General features: G+C 35.9%; 1 protein-coding gene and 1 non-coding gene across 9 annotated transcripts in view; one reads left to right on the plus strand and one right to left on the minus strand.

Moving 5' to 3' along the window:
- Csnk1g1 (casein kinase 1 gamma 1) overlaps positions 1-18,460 on the minus strand; it is a 146,847-nt gene that overhangs the window by 36,557 nt on the left and 91,830 nt on the right. For all 8 annotated transcript variants that reach the window (XM_071608375.1, XM_071608377.1, XM_071608380.1 and 5 more), the window contains 4 exons: positions 8,472-8,623; positions 6,472-6,706; positions 2,080-2,165; positions 199-283 (listed from right to left, as the gene is read on the minus strand). In XM_071608375.1, the coding sequence (XP_071464476.1) occupies positions 199-283; positions 2,080-2,165; positions 6,472-6,706; positions 8,472-8,623 (558 nt within the window). The remainder of the gene's footprint in view (positions 1-198; positions 284-2,079; positions 2,166-6,471; positions 6,707-8,471; positions 8,624-18,460) is intronic.
- Positions 4,428-4,543, plus strand: LOC114085103 (small nucleolar RNA SNORA26). The gene has a single exon (XR_003581397.1). It is a non-coding gene; the product is annotated as a small nucleolar RNA SNORA26 (small nucleolar RNA).

Consider the following 18,460-nt stretch of genomic DNA (forward strand, 5'->3'; position numbering starts at 1 on the left):
GCTCTGGGCCACATAGGGGTATCTGCAGATACCTACACTAGTATTTTCTTAATGAACCAAATAAAAGTGATAATCCCCAGTCTGAATAACAATGAAAGGAAATGCCAAATGCACCCTTTAGATACAGATACCAAGTAAGGAATCTACCTCCTTAAAGTGTCAAGCCATACTGGTTGGAGAATCTTTTTAGTATACTACCTGGAAAGTTCTCACAGAGAGCTTCAATGGGAGTATTCCTTTTGGTGTCACCAATTTTTTGATATCTTTCTTTTAATGTATCAGCCTGTGGAAATTAAAGAAAAAAAATTACCTGGAAAGAGCTGGTAGTTATGAGAGGTTTGATATGTTTTCAGACACAATGACTGTTTTACTCAAGTTGGCAGGATTTGTCACTCAATCCCAATTTTATTTCCTCTCTAATACTAACAAATAAGAAATATAATAGAGATGGTATATTTAGGTATGTGCTAACATCTGCTGGATTCTGGGAAGTTTTCCTTGCAGATATATTTAATAGTCTCAAATAAACATTATTAAATGTGATGAGATGAACAGCTAGGATAAGAAAACAAAACACTGTGGCAATATTTTCAAAACTATAGCAGTTTAGTAATCTCCCAGGCCACTAGAGTTCAACAGTGATTCAGCCTTCTCCCTCTTATATCAGCTCTATATAAGATTGAAAGTATTGCCTAATCCAAGTGGGGGAAACAGTTTCATTACATATATTAAGAAGTTGAAGAGAAAAAAAGTGCTTATGAAAAAATGCTTTTCAATAATGTGCTTCATTAGTAAAAAAAAGTTACCTATGGTATAGGCTTGGCTAATAGTCAATTTGAGTACATTCGTGGCTCAAAGTAGCTGAAGTCTTATATGCTCAGGACTAGACAAAGAACTTATGGATCTTGGACCAACAATGAACTCTTAAGGGATTCTCATCAGGCTCTATCTAGCCTGCTGCACCCAAATTTAAGCCACAATGATATAAAGTAAATTGGAAAGATTTTAAATCTACCACTATCACTATAAAATGATTCATGGGCCATGAGAGCATTTCAAACAATTAATAATATTGTTCACTAATGTACTATTTGGCTACATGATGAGCAAGTAGGATTTATAACTATTTGAAAGCTGTCAATATTAGTGAGAAGATGGGTATGAGTAGGAAAAGACCATAGATGAGCTTTCAGGGGAGAAAATTAAGCACAAAAAAACCTAAAATATTCTTAAACATGAAGGATACTTACTTTCTACAGTGCAAAACGAATCATTCTTCCCTTCTGGCTATTGATTTTCTTTCCATACTAACATGATCAAAGAAATTACAACTAAAAATATGTGTGACATTCAGGTACCTAAAAGGATTTAAGATGGCTTGCTCACCATTTCCTAGTCTAATAGCCAGAAGCACAGAGTAATCATAATGCTTAGAATTGCATAAATGAATAATTAACTCTGAAACATACTTACTCTACTGATCCCTTCTTATGGAAGTCTACTTAAACTCGACATGTTTTGCAAGGAATGGCCATTGTCCAAAAAGGTATTTATTCAATAATACACTTGAACAGCAATGCTGAGCCTAGATTTTCATTTCAGTACAGGTGGGTTCTTAGCCTACACAGGATAAGCAAATATTTTCCAGTCCCCCTTAATGGCATCCCCTGCTAGTCTTTCTGGTAAAATGTGTAGCAGCTGCTGTCATCAATTTGTTCCAGAAATTCCCTGACACACTAGGAACATTCCTCCTGCTACATGATGGTAGTGAAGGAGGGATACCAACACAGAGAGAAAAGCAGCACTTATGTCAAGGCTAAGAGGGAATGAGAAAAAAGATTATGGAGAACTGAAATATAAAGAAGGATGGATTAAGATGAGAAAAAAAATCAAATGTGAACAGAAACAGCTCCTAAAACCCAGGTGGGAATTTACAATGTAGACTAATTTAACTAATCCCTGCTCCTCATTTCTATAGCCATTCTTTCCTTTCGTGTTTCTTAGAGGCATCAAGCCAGCAGCACCTTCTTTAACAACTGCATAGAGACAAAGCCCTCCAATGAACACTTTCAAGGATACCTTGAGTCCTTGCCAGGGTAGGCTGCCTCGAAGGAAATACATGAACATATGGCCTAGGGCTTCCAAATCATCTCGACGGCTTTGCTCTAAAAGGGAAGACAGATCACACATTATGTTTGCAGTTATTAAAGCAGAAAGAGGTTCAAAAGCAAGTAATCCCTTCAGAAACCCTTCTGCTCTGAAAAGGTTTTTACTAATTCTTTGTACATCTAAACCAGAAATAGTATTTAAAACCAAAAGACAATGTGTACTTCCTTTGTCTAGATCTGTTGGCAAGTAGACAGCACATAAAAAGAGCAAATCTTAAATTAAAACCAAGCCCCAATCACTCAATAGTGAGCAACCCACCCCTCACTCAATGCCGTCACCTGCCTGAAAGTGAAGATAATTTAAATAAAATGCTATTTCCAGTATATGGGTTACAATTACCCTTTCGTTACCAACAGGGAAAGTGAGCAGCAGATTAAGCAGCTGAAGCTGTTAAAATAGTCCATTCTGGCTAGGCCTGCAAAGACACAAGCTGTAGAATGCCTGGCATACATGCTTAGCACTTTTTATTCACCACTAAAATTAACACTTAAAATTCATTTTCATGTAAGCAAACCACTTCTTAGTTCCTATTATATTTGTACCATGTCCCGTAACCACCTTAAAAATTTGAAGTTCATTAGTCAGGTGTCCTCTATGAGAACATAAAACAGAGTGTGGGCATTCTTGGAGCTTAACTAAAACAAGTTGCTGTGTTTTTCTTTGAATTAATTGAGAAGATTGTTTTAAAATGGAGCTTCATTTCAGAAAGCTTCTTGTACATTCTTTAGCTGTCTGACTGAATAGTACATGTCTCCATTTCTTATTTGCCAATTATGGTTCATTGCAAACATTTTATGTGTCTGTTTTTCGGAATAAAGTTAAGGGCTTTCTCAAAAGAAATTACAGAAGACTTAAGAGACTACCTTTATTTTATTTTAATTTTTTTATAATGCTCGGGATTGAAACCAGCATTGGAGAGAGGCACTGTAACAACTGAGCTGTATCCCCAGCCAAAAGGCTACCTTGATGTGGGCTAAGATTTGATTGTAGGGCTTTGTTTTGTGTGCAGAAAGTAAAACTGAAGATTGCCATACAGTCAAGAAAAGCCATCCAGTTAACTCCAGATAGAGAAATGCAATGTGTTTAGAATTATGGGAAATTTGCATGAGAAAGAATGAACAGTACTCTACAGGCAGATGAAGAAAAGATAATTTTCTGTGGTCATTAATGGAAAAAAGAGAAAGCAATGGCTGAGGATACAGCTCAGTGATTGAGGACCACCTTAGTGAAGCCCTGGATTCAATCCCCAGAACAAAAAGAGAAGAAAAAAGGAGGCATCCTGACAGAGAAATAAATAATACTGAGCTGGTATATATCCTCTGAAATGATCTTAAAAAGGATGAAATAAAATAGCAAGAACATCAGACACTTTTGTCTACACAGCTTGTCTGAAGTTTGGACAAAATATTACATATGATTGAAAACAAAGCAATTATACAAAAAAACAGTGCAACAGAACAGAAAGACAAATGAAAACCAGCAAGAAAACAAAGGGTGAGTTGAAGCCTCCCACAAAGTAGGGCAGAGAAGGAAACACACTCTGCAGTTTCTCATACTGCATCACACCTACATAACCGCCTCTCCCTTTTTATATCCACTTCCTGTAACAAAAATTAGGAAGGAAGGAAGGAAGGAAGGAAGGAAGGGAGGGAAGAAGGAAGGAAGGAAGGAAAAAACCTTACCACACAAATGGTAGAATTTAAGCTAGTTGAGCACTAGAGGGCAAAACTCTCCACATTTTCAGCATTATACAGGCCCATAGAAAAAAAAAATTTCTCTCATGGCAAAGCCAATTATAAAATGAAATTAAAAACATTTCAAACTTACTCAAATAATAATGACACTTTTAAGTCCTGAGAACTGTGGGGAAAATAGCTGTGGAATATGAGATAATAGGAAAAACAATGGTTCCTAAGTTAGGTCCATGACCTAGGTCTTGGTTCATCATTTCTTGGTTCATCATTTTTAATTTAATCCAGTGAAACTGAAATTAAGCATGGCCAAGTCACCAATATGGGGCTTCAGTTTCCTCATATGAAATTAAAGTGTAGGTAGTATGGAAAAATCATTTTCCAGCTCTACCACTCTAAAATAGTCATGATAAATAAATCTTTTCAATAAAAGTAAAAAACAGTTCCATATTTCTTTGAACACTTCACACTTGTGTTCATTATTTCCACAGGCCCTCATTTTTTCATGGAGGATATTTTATTTTCAAAGAAAAAAGATTTCAATACCAGTGAAACCAGTAGGACACAAAATTCTTCATTCTCAGCACTTTAAGAGTCTAACAAAAAAGGGTAAAGGAGTCCTCCCTAAAAATCAGGGAAGAGATTGCAAAACTCCTCTTTGGATCCTATCTGGAGTTATAGTTGGAAAACAAAAACACTCTTCAACCCCACAAAGGCCTGCTTTTTACCAATCAGAAACATGCACTTGGTTTACCTATATTACCTTCGTGATTTTAGGTTACATATATTTTGTTGAATGAAAGAGATAATGCAACCCAGTGTTCTCACGCTAATCTCAACCATCCAATAATACAAATTAGGTTGTCTTAATCTGTGGGAAGGTGGCTATTATCATGTTATGAAGCATGAGATCCAAGCCAAATGGAATCAATTGATTGTGAATTTTCCTGCTTTTAGAATCATGAGCTATATAAACCTATTTTCTTATAAATTACCCAGTTTCAAGTATTCTGTTCTAGCAATAGAAAACAAACTAAAACAGGCATGGTGCTTTCACATATATTATCCATTTTTAACCCTCAAAACATCCTGCTGAAGTATTACTCTCATTTTACCAATAAGTGTTAGGAAGATTAAGTAACTTGTCTGAAATGACACTGATAAGCACAGGACCTTCTAGTTTAATTTTAAAGTATTACATTCAGTAAAGTGAGGATTTCCATATGGTAACTTAAAAAAATTTCCTGATAACATTCATGATTTTAATTCAAGCTGTCTCACACTACTGTGTAATGTCATTTTATTCTTCACTATCAACAGAATTCTCATTTGAATACATATGTAGTTTACTTAATAAGGCAACTTAGTGAATTGATACATTAGTCTTCAAAATAACCTATTAGTGTGTAGCAGTTCATTAATATTTACAAGCCTTATATAATTAGCTGAGTCAGGGAATATGAACCTGATAATATTCTGTTTACATGTCTATACTCTAGGATTTGATTTTCAAACATATTTTTTTAATCACCTAGGAATCTTTTCTCCAAGTAGAAATTTTCAAGAAAGCCTGATTTATAAAACAAATAAAAACGGAAGCTTTTCTAGAGAAGGTAGCATGAGGTCCAGGGCTCTGCCAGCTTGGCCTTCCCACTGTTCCTTAGGCTTCTCTTGCACATACTCTTTCCAGCTAGTTCCTCGAATTAATAAGGAAGTCTTCTGTTTTGATTAAAGATTTTAGTAAAATTTATACAGTTTTTTATTTTTTAGTTGTAGGTGGACACAATACCTTTATTTTATTTTTATGTGGTGCTGAGGATCGAACCCAGTGCCTCATTCATGCTAGGCAAGTGCTCTCTCTACCTCTGTGCCACAACCTTAGCCCCTATACAGATTATTAATTGCCAATAAAATACAAGACTCATGGTAAACCAAATATATATATATATTTAGTTATGAATGGACACAATGCCTTTATTTTATGTATTTATTTTTATGTAGTGCTGAGTATGGAACCCAGTGCCTCACACGTTAGGCAAGTGCTCTACCGCCGAACCACAATCCCAGCCCCACCAAATATATTTTCCAATGTATAAGACAGAATCTCTTCTTTAAAGAATTATGCAGTGAACAGAAGTCTAATCCTTGTTTTAGTGAAGCATGCTTCCTTAATGCAAACATCAGCTTGGTCCTTTTCAGGATGGTCATATAGGAGTTCATAGGTCTGTAAGTACCAAACTCATTACTAGATACTCAGGAAAGTCATTACTTTACCATTTCAATTTCTTTTCTTTTGGGGTGGGTACTGGGGATTGAACCCAGGGATGCTCTGTCTCTAAGCTTTATCCCCAGCCCTTTCTACTCTTTATTTTGAGACAGGATCTCACTAAGTTGCCAAGGCTGGCCTGGAACTTGAGATCCTCCTGCCTTAGCAGGAGGGTTACAGGCATGTGCCACCACGCCCAACTATCATTTCAATTTCTCAAACATAAAAATCACTTACCTTGTGATAAGTACCACAAGTTGTAATGAACAATGGGGATAAATTGTTAATGGTATAGAAAGTTGTTCTAATGACCTGCCCCTTTCATGGAGCAGAAAATAAACACACCTTTGCCAAGATGCGTGTTGATAGACATATATCTTGCAGTTCCAGTTAAACTTTTATGCTCCCTATAAGGTATGTGTTTTTTGGTTTCAGGGTCAATGTATTCCTTGGCCAGTCCAAAGTCTATAATGTGTATAACATGCTCTTTCTTATTGCCTTGTCGGCCAATCAGAAAGTTCTCTGGCTTGACATCTCGGTAAATGAGATTCTTTGAGTGCACATATTCCATTCGAGATAGCTAAAAGAGAAAAAAGGAAAAAAAAAAAAGATGGAAATACTTTAAATAAGTATATTGCAATTAAAACATGAAAATATTTTCTCTTGCCAGCATAAGGTTTTTGGATTTTTTTGTTTCATTTTCCCCTTTTTTTTGGAGACAGGGTCTTGAACTTCCTGGCTGAAGCAATCCTCTTATCTTTCCTCACCCAAGTATCTGGTACTACAGGTGCACACACTGCGCCTGGCTCAGCATAATGTTTTTTTTTTGTTTGTTGGGTTTTTTTTCAGCACTAGACATTGAACCTAGGGCCTCTTGCATGCAAAGCAAGCACTTTATCACTGAGCACATCCCTAGCCCTCAACATAAATTTTTACTGAAATAAAAATAAAACATCTCTTCTTTACCATCTACTTTCCTGACTTGTAAAGCAAAAAACTACTTTCTTTCACAAATAAATAACAACTGTCAAGATTATAAACAGGAAGATAGTACAGTTGGCTAAAATGATTTACCTCATAATGTCACATTTTCCAAAAGATGACTGGGATTAACTAAAAGGAAAGAAGTATTCCCAAGGTAGGATGTCAGACAACTAGGAGCCTCTGAGACAGGTCCAGTGACACATCTACCTACTGACCACATCTCCTATCCTCAATTGGACAATAGTTCCCCATCCAGCTCTCACTGTTGTAGAAACAAGGAAAGTGAGGTCTAGAGAAATTAACACTGGCCTGACATCAGAAAGCTAGTCAGTAGCAGGGACACAACTTTTATTTAAAAGTAAATATAACCTGGGGCTGGGGTTGTGGCTCAGTGGTGGAGAGCTTGCCTAGCATGTGTGAGGTACTGGGGTCGATCCTCAGCATCATATAAAAAATAAATAAATAAAGGTATTGTGTCCATCTACAACTGAAAAAACAAAAAAGTAAATATAACCAAATAATAATTGCAACATTATTTCAAATTTCATTCAATATTTTTATATACCAAGTTTTTCTACTTACTTAATATAGAAAAGGAAGCTTAGACATTTAGAGTCAGATGTCAAAGTCAATTTTTCTTTTCTTTTTTTCAGTCCTGGGGATTAAACCCAGGAACTCACATATGTATGCTAGGCAAGCATCCTTCCACTCGACTACAACCACAGCCCATCAATTTTCTAATACTTCCGATTTTTTACTGGATGGGTAAGACCATTAGCATTTCAAATGAATAAAGATGCATCTGTATCCTTTCTCTTAAGGCCTGTCAAGCTTTTCAAATGAACGGTTGCAATGTTTGTTAAGCTGGTATCAGTATATAATTTGGGAGAAGCTGCAAGAGCTGCCTTTTGGCCAGTTTAAAGTGTGTAATAGGAGAGAACTAAGGCAAATTCTTGGTTACACAACTCTGAATGAAGGTTAGTGCAGGGGGTTACACCCTCAATCTCTTCTAAAATGCTACAGTGAAAGAAGAGTACATGACAAAACCTTTAAAATTTATAAATAAAACACTAAAGAAATTACTTTACACTACAACTATATCTAAGTATCCTCTTTCTTTCTAATCTAAATTATATACTATTACTTCAGTTTAGGGCAGGGTTTTGCTCCAAGGTACAAATTCTTAAAATACAGCAAACTGCAGATTCAGTGTGACTTCTTTGAGTTAACACTTTTTGCCCCAGCCAACTTCCTAGAATGCCATTAGCTTATAAAAACCAATTCACAGCTAATTAATAACCAAAAGGCCCATAAGGATATGGCCGGGGGAGTGGCCTTTTGGAATGGCAATGACAACTTACCAACTGGATGGCTATCATTAACACCGTCTTCAAAGTAAATGTCCGGTCACAGAGGTCAAACAAATCCTCCAAGCTAGGGCCAAGAAGCTCTAGCACCATGGCATTGTATTTCCCACATGGTCCAAAGTAGTACACTTGTGGGAGACCTTCACCTGAAAGCAGAGGGGAAATGAGATATAGAATGGGAGACACAAAAAACAAAGAATGAGACAATTGCTTTAACAGTGAATAAGATATAAATAAAGTTCAATTTGTAAAATTTCCATTTCCTTTCACAGTCCCTACTGGAAAAGTTAAAGTGAGCACAATAGCTTCAATGGAAACTAATAATGTGTAGGAAAGGCTAAGTCATTGCACAATATGTTCAAATAAGCAATTATTTAATACCAGAGTGCCAAAGGCATTTCCACTGCTACATAAAACAGAGAATGGTCCTTGATCCCTTATTGGAACAGAGTGTAAACTATTCTTCCCAAAGGATGCCTGAAAATGCAATATCATAAAAGGTTCAAAGGAAGGCTCGCTGAGCTCAAAGACCAGGCTAATTGACCTTGTTGCATTAGCTAGTTTCATTAGCACTCCTTATGCTTCCTGCCAAAGCCACATGGAGCTGTTTGCAACTGCTGCCCCATGGAGAACTCAGATTGAAGGGGTGAAGTCAGAGAGGGTACAGCCTGGCCCCAGGCCAGCACAACTGGCTCTTTTCTCACAGGGAGTCTCTGTAGTGCTCTGTTTTCTATCAGCTGGAGAAAAGTCAACAGACACTTAGCATTTGGTTGCTGATAAGCAATTATGAAGGGAAAAAGAAGAGGAAAACAAAAACCAAAACCAGGTTTGGTTTTCCCAAGATTTGAAATTCACAGTTACAAGATGCCAAAACCTAGGCTTTCTTACCAAAGTGGCAACTTGAGAATGAATTCCCCCCTTAAAGTGTACTGGAAATATGAGGCATACAATAAACATATGTTACTGGCATTATGATAACAGTGCATATTTATGAAACTATAGAACATAAAAAAAATTATCCGGTTTCACAGAGCAGAAATATTTCTATCTCACATATTTATGTAAACCAGTCCACAGTCATATATGACATTAATTATTGTTAGCTTCTACTTCCAAGCGTTTTAGACAACAAAACTCCATCTTCCCATTCTCATCTTATTTGTAGGGGTGAAATACGGGCAGAGTAATATACATCTAATATATCCTACTCTACAGGGAAGGTCTTATATATCTGGAGTTAGTGATTTATTGCTATAGTTAAATAGGCCTATACAGCAATATTTAACTATTTCATGTACTGCATTAGTCTGTCTTGTTCCACTTAAATACTAAACATTAACATTTTCTTTCAGTATATTCATTCCTGGATTGTATCATCTAATATGGTATAATCTGCTCCAGCTAACTTCAGTGGTTGTTTTCATTTTCCCTGTCTCTCCAATAAGGAAACAGGAGTAATTTGAAGTGTCTTTTCCCCCCTGCCGTTCTGAAGAAGTCATTTTTTTTCAGTTTATTTAAAATACACAAAATCTAACAGCTGTTTCCAATGAGTCCTGCTAAGAAATCCAATACAAAACACTACCCTAGAGATTTATTGCTTTTACTATCAGATACACAGTAGATGGAGTTAGGAAACCTTTTATGTCCTATTTAATATTTTTTGATGCCACCACAATTGTATTTTCCTAATACAATATTACATTCTTCAAAGCTAGCTGTGGTACACTCTGTCGGGAGCCTGCCCAATATCCATTCCCCCTTGTTCCTATTTAATAACAGAACTTCTGACTGTTGCAAAAAACAACTTACTCAGTTAAAACTTTCTAGTCTCACTTGACAATCATGGAAACAGTAATCACTGGGTGGGGTCATTCTAGAACAGTTCTTTCAAGGGAGCTTACTCAAATGGGAGATATTCTTTGAAGGTTCTCAAGTCATTACACCTAGAGAATGTAAGACAGCTCCAAGAATGGATAGAGAAAAAATAGAAGAGTCCTTCATTCCTGTGGAATAGCCATGCCAATGTTGGACTTCCCTTGCTTCTGGATTTTTCTTAAATAAAAGAAAAATCAATCTCTACCTTGACTGAGTTACACCTATTTGAATTTTTTTAAACAGCCAAATCTAATCTTAATTAATAAACATTTTATTCCTTTAAATTGGCTAAATTGCATATCTGGGCACAAAATCCTCTTCCTAAAGTACAAAGTTAAAAGTCATGCCTCCTTAGAAATATAATATTGGCATGATTTTCTAGACTTGCAGCCAGTGCTTAAGGATCAGTTAAATGAGACAAATGATCTTGTTTTCAACAATCTTTAGTACCAAATCTAGGCATCTCTTGCCAGAAGTTCCTATGTTTACTAGGAATTCACAAAAGTATTTTGAGTAATGTCTATAATTTATAACAACAGTGCCAGTCAAAACTCCTGCCTAGGGCTGAAGTTGTGGCTCTGTGGAAGAGCACTCGCCTAGCACGTGTGAGACGCTGGGTTCAATCCTTAGCACCACCTAAAAATAAATAAAATAAAGGTATTGTGTCCAACTATAACTAAAAAAAAAAACAAAAAACAAAAAGAAAAAAAAAGCTTTAAATGCAACAAAAACTAAACATATAATAGACAAGGTTATTTCCTATAAGTAATTATGAAGGAATGGGAATGGATGTGGGAGAGTTGGATGGGGTAGATAGGCATGAATTCTTTGATCTATAGTATATCAAAAACTAAGATGGTGTTCGGTGTGGTGGCGCACGCCTATAACCCCAGCAGCTCGGGAGGCTGAGGCAGGAGGATTGCAAGTTCAAAGCCAGCCTCTGTAAAAAGCGAGGCACTAAGCAATACAGTGAGATCCTGTCTCTAAATAAAATACAAAATTGGGCTGGGAATGTGGGTCAGTGGTTGAGTGCCCCTGAGTTCAATCCCTGGTACAGCCCCCCTAAATAAAACAAAACAAAAAACTAAGGTGGCTTTACAATCTCTCATCTGCTCTGTAAGTAACACAAAAATGAGGTTTCCCACCTAAATCAGTCAACTACACAGGAGCTGTTTAATCACAGGTTAAATCTTTTCTAAATCAAAACTGCAAGATTATGTACATTTACTACCCATGTTATCTTATATATTTCCCCTACAATGAAACAGCCTTTTCATCTATCAATAACATTCTTATAAGCCCTGCTGCACATATGGTTCACATGCATATCGAGGTACACAGAATAGGAAGTGAGGTGTTCACACTATAACTAATTTCTTCTGCCATAAATTTAACTTGAGTTAAACACACATCAAGGATAATGGCTTCTTTATCATCCAAGCTGTTACCTAAAAAGATTCCATAATGCACTATGAAAATACCTACTCTAAGTAGAGATATTTTTAAATGCACATTAGACTGAGAACTGAAATAGAACCATGTTGAAGTTTTTGGTTTGATCATATTACTGCCTAATAATTAGCATTTTATTCTTTTTATGAAACCAAATTACAGTTGCGCACAGTAACTCATGTCTGTAACCCAGTTACTTGAGAGACTTAGGCAAAAAGATAAGAAGTTTTCTGAGGCCAGCCTGGGCAACTTTGCAAGACTCTGCCTGACTCAAAGTAAAACAAAAGGGGTGGAGGGTTAGCATGTAGCACAGTAGCAAAGTGCTTGCCTAACATTTTCAAGGCTCAGGGTTCAATTCCCATACCACAAAAAGTAATTAATCAAATTATTGAATTGTAAAGCAAATTCAAATAAGTCCTATACTTGTATTAATACCTGGATATAAAAAATTATATTAATATTTCAATATAAAACATAAGTATATTTTGGTGATGACTATCTTCTAAAGGCAGGCTGGAGAACACTGTGAAAGACAAAATGACTTTGGTAAGCTCCTTCTTTTGCATTATGTATATAGTTGTTTTTTTTTTAAGTTAAAAAAAATCAGGATAATTTTTTTCTCCAAAATTAAACTCTTGGCTAGGGATGTAATTCAGTGGTATAGCACTTGCCCAGCACACACAAGACTGTGGGTTTAATTCCCAGCACCACAAAAAGAAAATTGAACTCTTTCTCTTTTGATCTCATCATTGTCTGTGAGAAATCAGGGCATTATAAATACATGAGGAAGTATCATCAGGAAAGACAACGTTAACATGTACATTCAACAAGAAAACAGAAATAGATAAACCAAATGATACTGCATAGGAATTAGGGAAAGGGAAAAACAAAAGCATAATTTTTGAAACATATATATATAGTTGTAGATGGACATAATATATATGTGTGTGTATATATATGTATATACATATAAAAATAATGAATATAACAAAGATAAGAGATAATACATTGTGTTTGTTTCTTTAAAAAGAAGATATAGAGGGCTGGGGTTGGGGCTCAGTGGTAGAGCACTCACCTAGCACTTGTTAGGCCCTGGGGTTCAATCCTCAGCACCACATGAAAATAAATAAATAAAATAAAGGTATTGTGTCCAACTACAATTAAAAACTAAATATTTTCTTAAAAAAGAACAAATAGAATTCCTTTCATTTCTCTGACAGAAAAATACCTCTCTATAATATGAACCAGTTCTTCGTGAGTTTACTCAAAATGTTGGTTTAATAACAAAAACAGCTAGATTCAGAATTAAGGAATCAAGATTATTCTATTCTATGATGAAAATGTTTTAAAATGATCTTATTCACAAGCTTCCTGGGAACTGGAATATTGCTAGACTATGCTGTTAATATGAGCTTAAATTGGTATGGTGGAGGAAGAAGAAGATTCCCCTGCTGCACTAACACTCCAGTCCCACTCCCATTACCCTTTCTATGTCTATGTATCTGTCTTCCCTATTAATGAAGGCTATCTGAAGGTAGTGACTACTGTGTATTAATTATATTTGTATGTTAGCATCTAGCACAGGTCCAAGCATATGGTAGATATTCATAGAACAAGAACGACAATAGAAAAAGTTATAAGAAATATAAATCAATGACACAGTATTTGAATTTTTTATTTGGAATGCATAATGCTTCCCTCAAAATTCTAAAACACACACATAGAGTAAATCAAATTCAGTCAATTTTAAATGTGCAGGGAATGATAACATAAAGAGGATTTTTCTGTGTTCTTGTTTAAATTTCTTTATATTTATATATATATACACATATACACATAGTTGTAGATGGACACAATATATATGTATATACACATATACAATATATATTTAGTTGTATATGGACATAATATCATCATCATCATCTTCAAAGAATGAGAGAGGCTACCCATTCATTGTAAAAGGGGCAGTTCTGTTTCTGAGAATCCTCACTTTCCTAGGCCAGAGTGAGGAGAGTTATTTTAATAGGCTCTATTCCCTACTTAGAGAATCTCAAGATGTTTTCTTGAGATTGTCTCTTTTTTTTAACCAAGTGTTACATAAAGAGAAAAGTAAAGTATGTTTGAGCTCACCTTTCTCATGTCCTACTGTCCACCCCTTTCTCCCAGTTCTTAAAGCCCCATTCTTAAGAGAATCTGCTCTCTGCTGAGTAGCGGGGCCTACATGATTGGGACCCCTGGAATAAACTTTCTGAACTAGGTCTGCAAAGCTAACTCAAACTGAAATCAGTCAGTTTCTTTCTTGGGAACCTCCAATAGGGACAGTAGGACTCGTCAATCTCTGGAGGTGCTTAAATTGAGGAGAAGGGGTACAAGGGAGGCTCTGGTCCACCAATGACAGGAGAAGAAGAGAAGGCTCGTGATAAAAAAAAAAAAAAAAAAAATGATGCAGGTAAACAGAAGCACAGGCAAGAGACTTTATGGCCCCAAGCAAAAGGAAAGTCAGATAAAGAAGAGTTAGGAATACTGAGAAGTTCTCTTGGTCTCTAGAGGTTTCCCAAGTGCTTTGTCCAATTCCTAGTGAGGGCTGTATATTTCTTTCCTTGGTTTGGTGACAAGTCCCTACATTCTTCCAGTAAATCCTCCTTTTGAGTACAAGTTAATTTGAATAGCTTCTATTATTTGTAATCAAAATAGTGGTGACTAAGACATAAACACATAGCTAGCTGCTCACTCACCTCCTCTTTAAGCCATTTCCTAAGCACTCACTACATGGAAAGTACTACACTGGGTGCTCCTCCTAGGGAGGCAGGAGAAAATAAGATTTGACACCAGGTTCTGCCAGTAAGGAGCTATTTGGGAGAAAACAAAGAATTAAACTGTAACATGGTTTTAGAAAGAATTTAGGTCAAGTTTTTTGTAAGAATTTTTTTAAATTTTAAAAAATGAAAAGTTTGATGTAGTATAGAATAAGACCAAATTTATTTACCCAAATTTCATATAATTTGGAAAAAAATACATAAAACACTACCATTAGTTATCATGCATATGTTCCCTTGTTTATATAAGCTTTGTACCACTATGCAAAGTACACAATTTATTCACAATACATTGATGTATTACCTATCCATATTGTACAGTACATAATTACAGAATGTGATCATATATACATATCCAGTTAGGCTATAATCTGTGGGAGATTTAAAGGATTTTAAGGTTAACCTTCCCCCACCCCCATTTGAGGCAGGGTCTCATTATGTTGCACAGGCTGGTCTCAAACTCACGGGCACAAGAGATTCTACTGCCTCAGCCTCCCAAATAGCTGGGATTACAGGCATGTGCCATTGTGCCCAGCTTCAAGACTAACTTTAAGTGTAATTTTCACCTTATATGCTAACTTTAGATCCTTGCTTCACATGCGACCCTGCTTTGTTTAACAGTTACTTTCCTTAGAAAGCACTGTCACAGATCCTAGCATTAAATAAGACAATTATAAACTTGTAGGTAGATATGATCTATGACAACTGGTGGGTGGTCTAGTTATCTGTTATGTTAACCTAACAGCCAAATGACCAGAAATACAGTGTTCTTATGTTTTGAACCAAAGCCCCAAACTCAAATTAGTGGCCCAAAGAGTCACTTGTTACCAAAGCGCCATAGTCACAGAACTTCAATATAGAAAATATGACAAAATAGCACATCATGGGCCCCAACAACTTCTTTCCTTTTTTCTTTCTTTTTGCTACTGGGGATTGAACCCAGGGGCACTTTGCCACTTCGCATCTCCAGCCCTTTTTGTTTTTTTATTTTGAGATAGGGTCTCACTAAGTTGCTTAGTGTCTTGCTCAGGCTGATCTGAAATTTGTGATCTTCCTGCCTCAGCCTCCAGAGTCACTGGGATTACACGTTATGTATCACCACACCAGGCACCAGCAACTTATTTTCTGATATTTTAATCATCCTTGATTTGTTTATAATTTTTTCAATAATTAAGGTGTTTCAAGTTGAAGGTTATTCAACTTGTTTAAATAATTTTACCTCTTTAGTGTCTTATCACTCAAATTCATTAATAAAGCTAAAAGCCTATCAGTTGTTTGAAATTTATCTCTTTCTCACTTGCTAAACAGACCCACATATTATCTTCAAATCAGAGAAATTTTAATAAAAACTTTATAATACTTAAGTCACTGGGCACAGTAGGATGTACCTGTAGTCCTAGGTACATGGAGAGCTGAGGCAGGAGGATCATTTGAGCCCAGGAATTTCTTTAAAAATATATTTTTTTTCTAAACTTTCAGTCATTAATTTTTCTCTAGAACTTCCAAAATACTTTTATAAATTAAACTTTTTTCCTTTTTGGCAAAATGTACAGAGATATCTGCAAATATCTTCTCTAAAGTTACTCCCCTTCTTTTTAAGGCAAAGTAGAAGGACAAGAGAGCTATTTTCGCTGAACTGTAACTTTTGAGAGCAAAATGATATGAATGTCAACTGGTTGAATGTGATTGTGTCCAAATAATTCTCTAGCTATTTACAACAGCTCAGTTAAGTATCAAGATCTGCAAAACCATAGCCATAATATTGTTGAGAATTGCGTATACTTCCTACCTTTAAGAGGCTTAAATTCCAGAGCTTTCACCATGGAGTTCCTGGCTATACCCTAAGTCCAAAAGTAATAGTGAAAATGCCAATGTCACTTCCTGTACACCAAGTCTTTGTAGAAGTAATTAGGAGACTACATTCTGATATCTTTGATTAGTCATTCATACCTCTATTCTGCTTCCCTAACACAATTAATCAAGAATTGCTGGAATAAGCAAATGAAAAGGCTGAGGGTAACAGAGAGAAGCTGAAACATAGTGACACTGCTGCCAGTGAAATGTGGCTCCAGGAGTTTACATGCTAAGATCTCATCAATTTAACCAATTTCTTGAGTTTCTGTTTTGGATCAAGAGATATGTAAATAACATAAGAATTAATAAAAGATGCTTCTTGCCCTTATGAAGCTCACAGTACAGCAGCATATTACACTCAAATGTCCAGAGTGAGAAAGAGATACAGCTCTTTCAGTAAAGCTTTTCACTAAAGTTCCACAAGGGTAGCATCTACTTCCTTGAGTTTATTTTTATATTCTGCAAATATTCATGGAGTGATTAAAAAAAGAGGAGTTTTATTCATTGTTATGCTAGAGCAGGGGGCAACAAACAGCAGAAACCAGAAACTATGCAAACTACAGAAACCATAAAAAAAATCTAAAAAGAATAGTATATTTCATGACATGCAACAATTACATAAAACTCAAATTTCAGTGTTCATAAATATAGCTTCTTCAGCTATATGATTGTGGCTGTTTTTGTGTTAAAAGGGCAAAGTTGGGTAGATGCAACAAAGACAGCTCACAAAGCCTAAAATAACTTATTACCTGATCCTTTATGCTATCTGTCTTCATAAGAAAGTCTCACCCAGGTTGGGTGTGGTGGCACACACCTGAGAGCTCAGGGGGCGGAGGCAGGAGGATAGGGAGTTCAAAACCAGCCTTAGCAAAAGCGAGGCGTTAAACAACTTAGTAAGACCCAGTGAGACTCTGCCTCTAAATAAAATACAAAATAGGGCTGGGAATGTGGCTCAGTGGTCGAGTGCCTCTGAGCTCAATCCCTGGTGCCCCAAAAAAAAAAAAAAAAAAAGAGTCTCATCCTCTACACAAGTGGTAGAAGATGGTCCAAAATATATCTTGGGGTGGTGGTAAGAGAGATGAGATTCAGTAACATTCCTGTAGACCACCAAATTGAATCTTCCTTACTTGTTTTATCTGGGTACTCCAACATCAACAACACTACTTCTTTTGAGGATTCATAAAATGTACCCAGTTATGATAGCAACAAATGAACTGATCCAATTGGCCTGGTCCCTGAATAATAATTTCAAGTTATAGGAAAGGTAGCGGAATACAACAGTTACTAATATGGCATTATGTAAAAATGTGGATGTATAACCGATGTGATTCTGCAATTTGTATTTGGGGTAAAAATGGGAGTTCATAACCCACTTGAATCTAATATATGAAATATGATAAGTCAAGAGCTTTGTAATGTTTTGAACAACCAATAAAAATAAAATAAATAAATAAAGAAGAACTAATACCAATATAAAAAAAAAAAATTTCAAGTTGACTTACCTTTGCACACTAGGCAAGTACTTTACCACTGAGGTACACCCCTGGCCCTGTTTCACAATTTTATAGAACAAATACAGATACGGCAATTTATTTATTTTTCTTAAACCACATATATTAAATTGCCTGTGCCCAAATGTGCCCTCCAAACTGCACAGAATGCTGTAGAGTTGTGGAAGTAAAGTATTCATTCTCGCAAAGGAGATTCAAGTTAGCATAATTATATTCAGGGGAGCACATTTAGCACCTTTTGAAAAAAATAAACATCTCTCTCAAGATGACAGATATAATGGGTTCACCAAAGCTGGAATTCTGAGCTACTGAGCCAGAGAAAGGATTGGCAAACATTAATTCACTATTGCTGGAGAATCCATCAATAATTCCTCAAAACCAAAATGATTATTTCTCATCTTAAAAAAAAAAAAAACTCTAAAAGAGTGAATATTATCTTTTTTTTTGTTGTTGTTCTTTTTATTTTTTTTCCCCA

The sequence above is a fragment of the Marmota flaviventris genome, chromosome 2 (genome assembly GCF_047511675.1).
Source record: "Marmota flaviventris isolate mMarFla1 chromosome 2, mMarFla1.hap1, whole genome shotgun sequence".
In the NCBI taxonomy this organism is placed as follows: domain Eukaryota; kingdom Metazoa; phylum Chordata; class Mammalia; order Rodentia; family Sciuridae; genus Marmota; species Marmota flaviventris.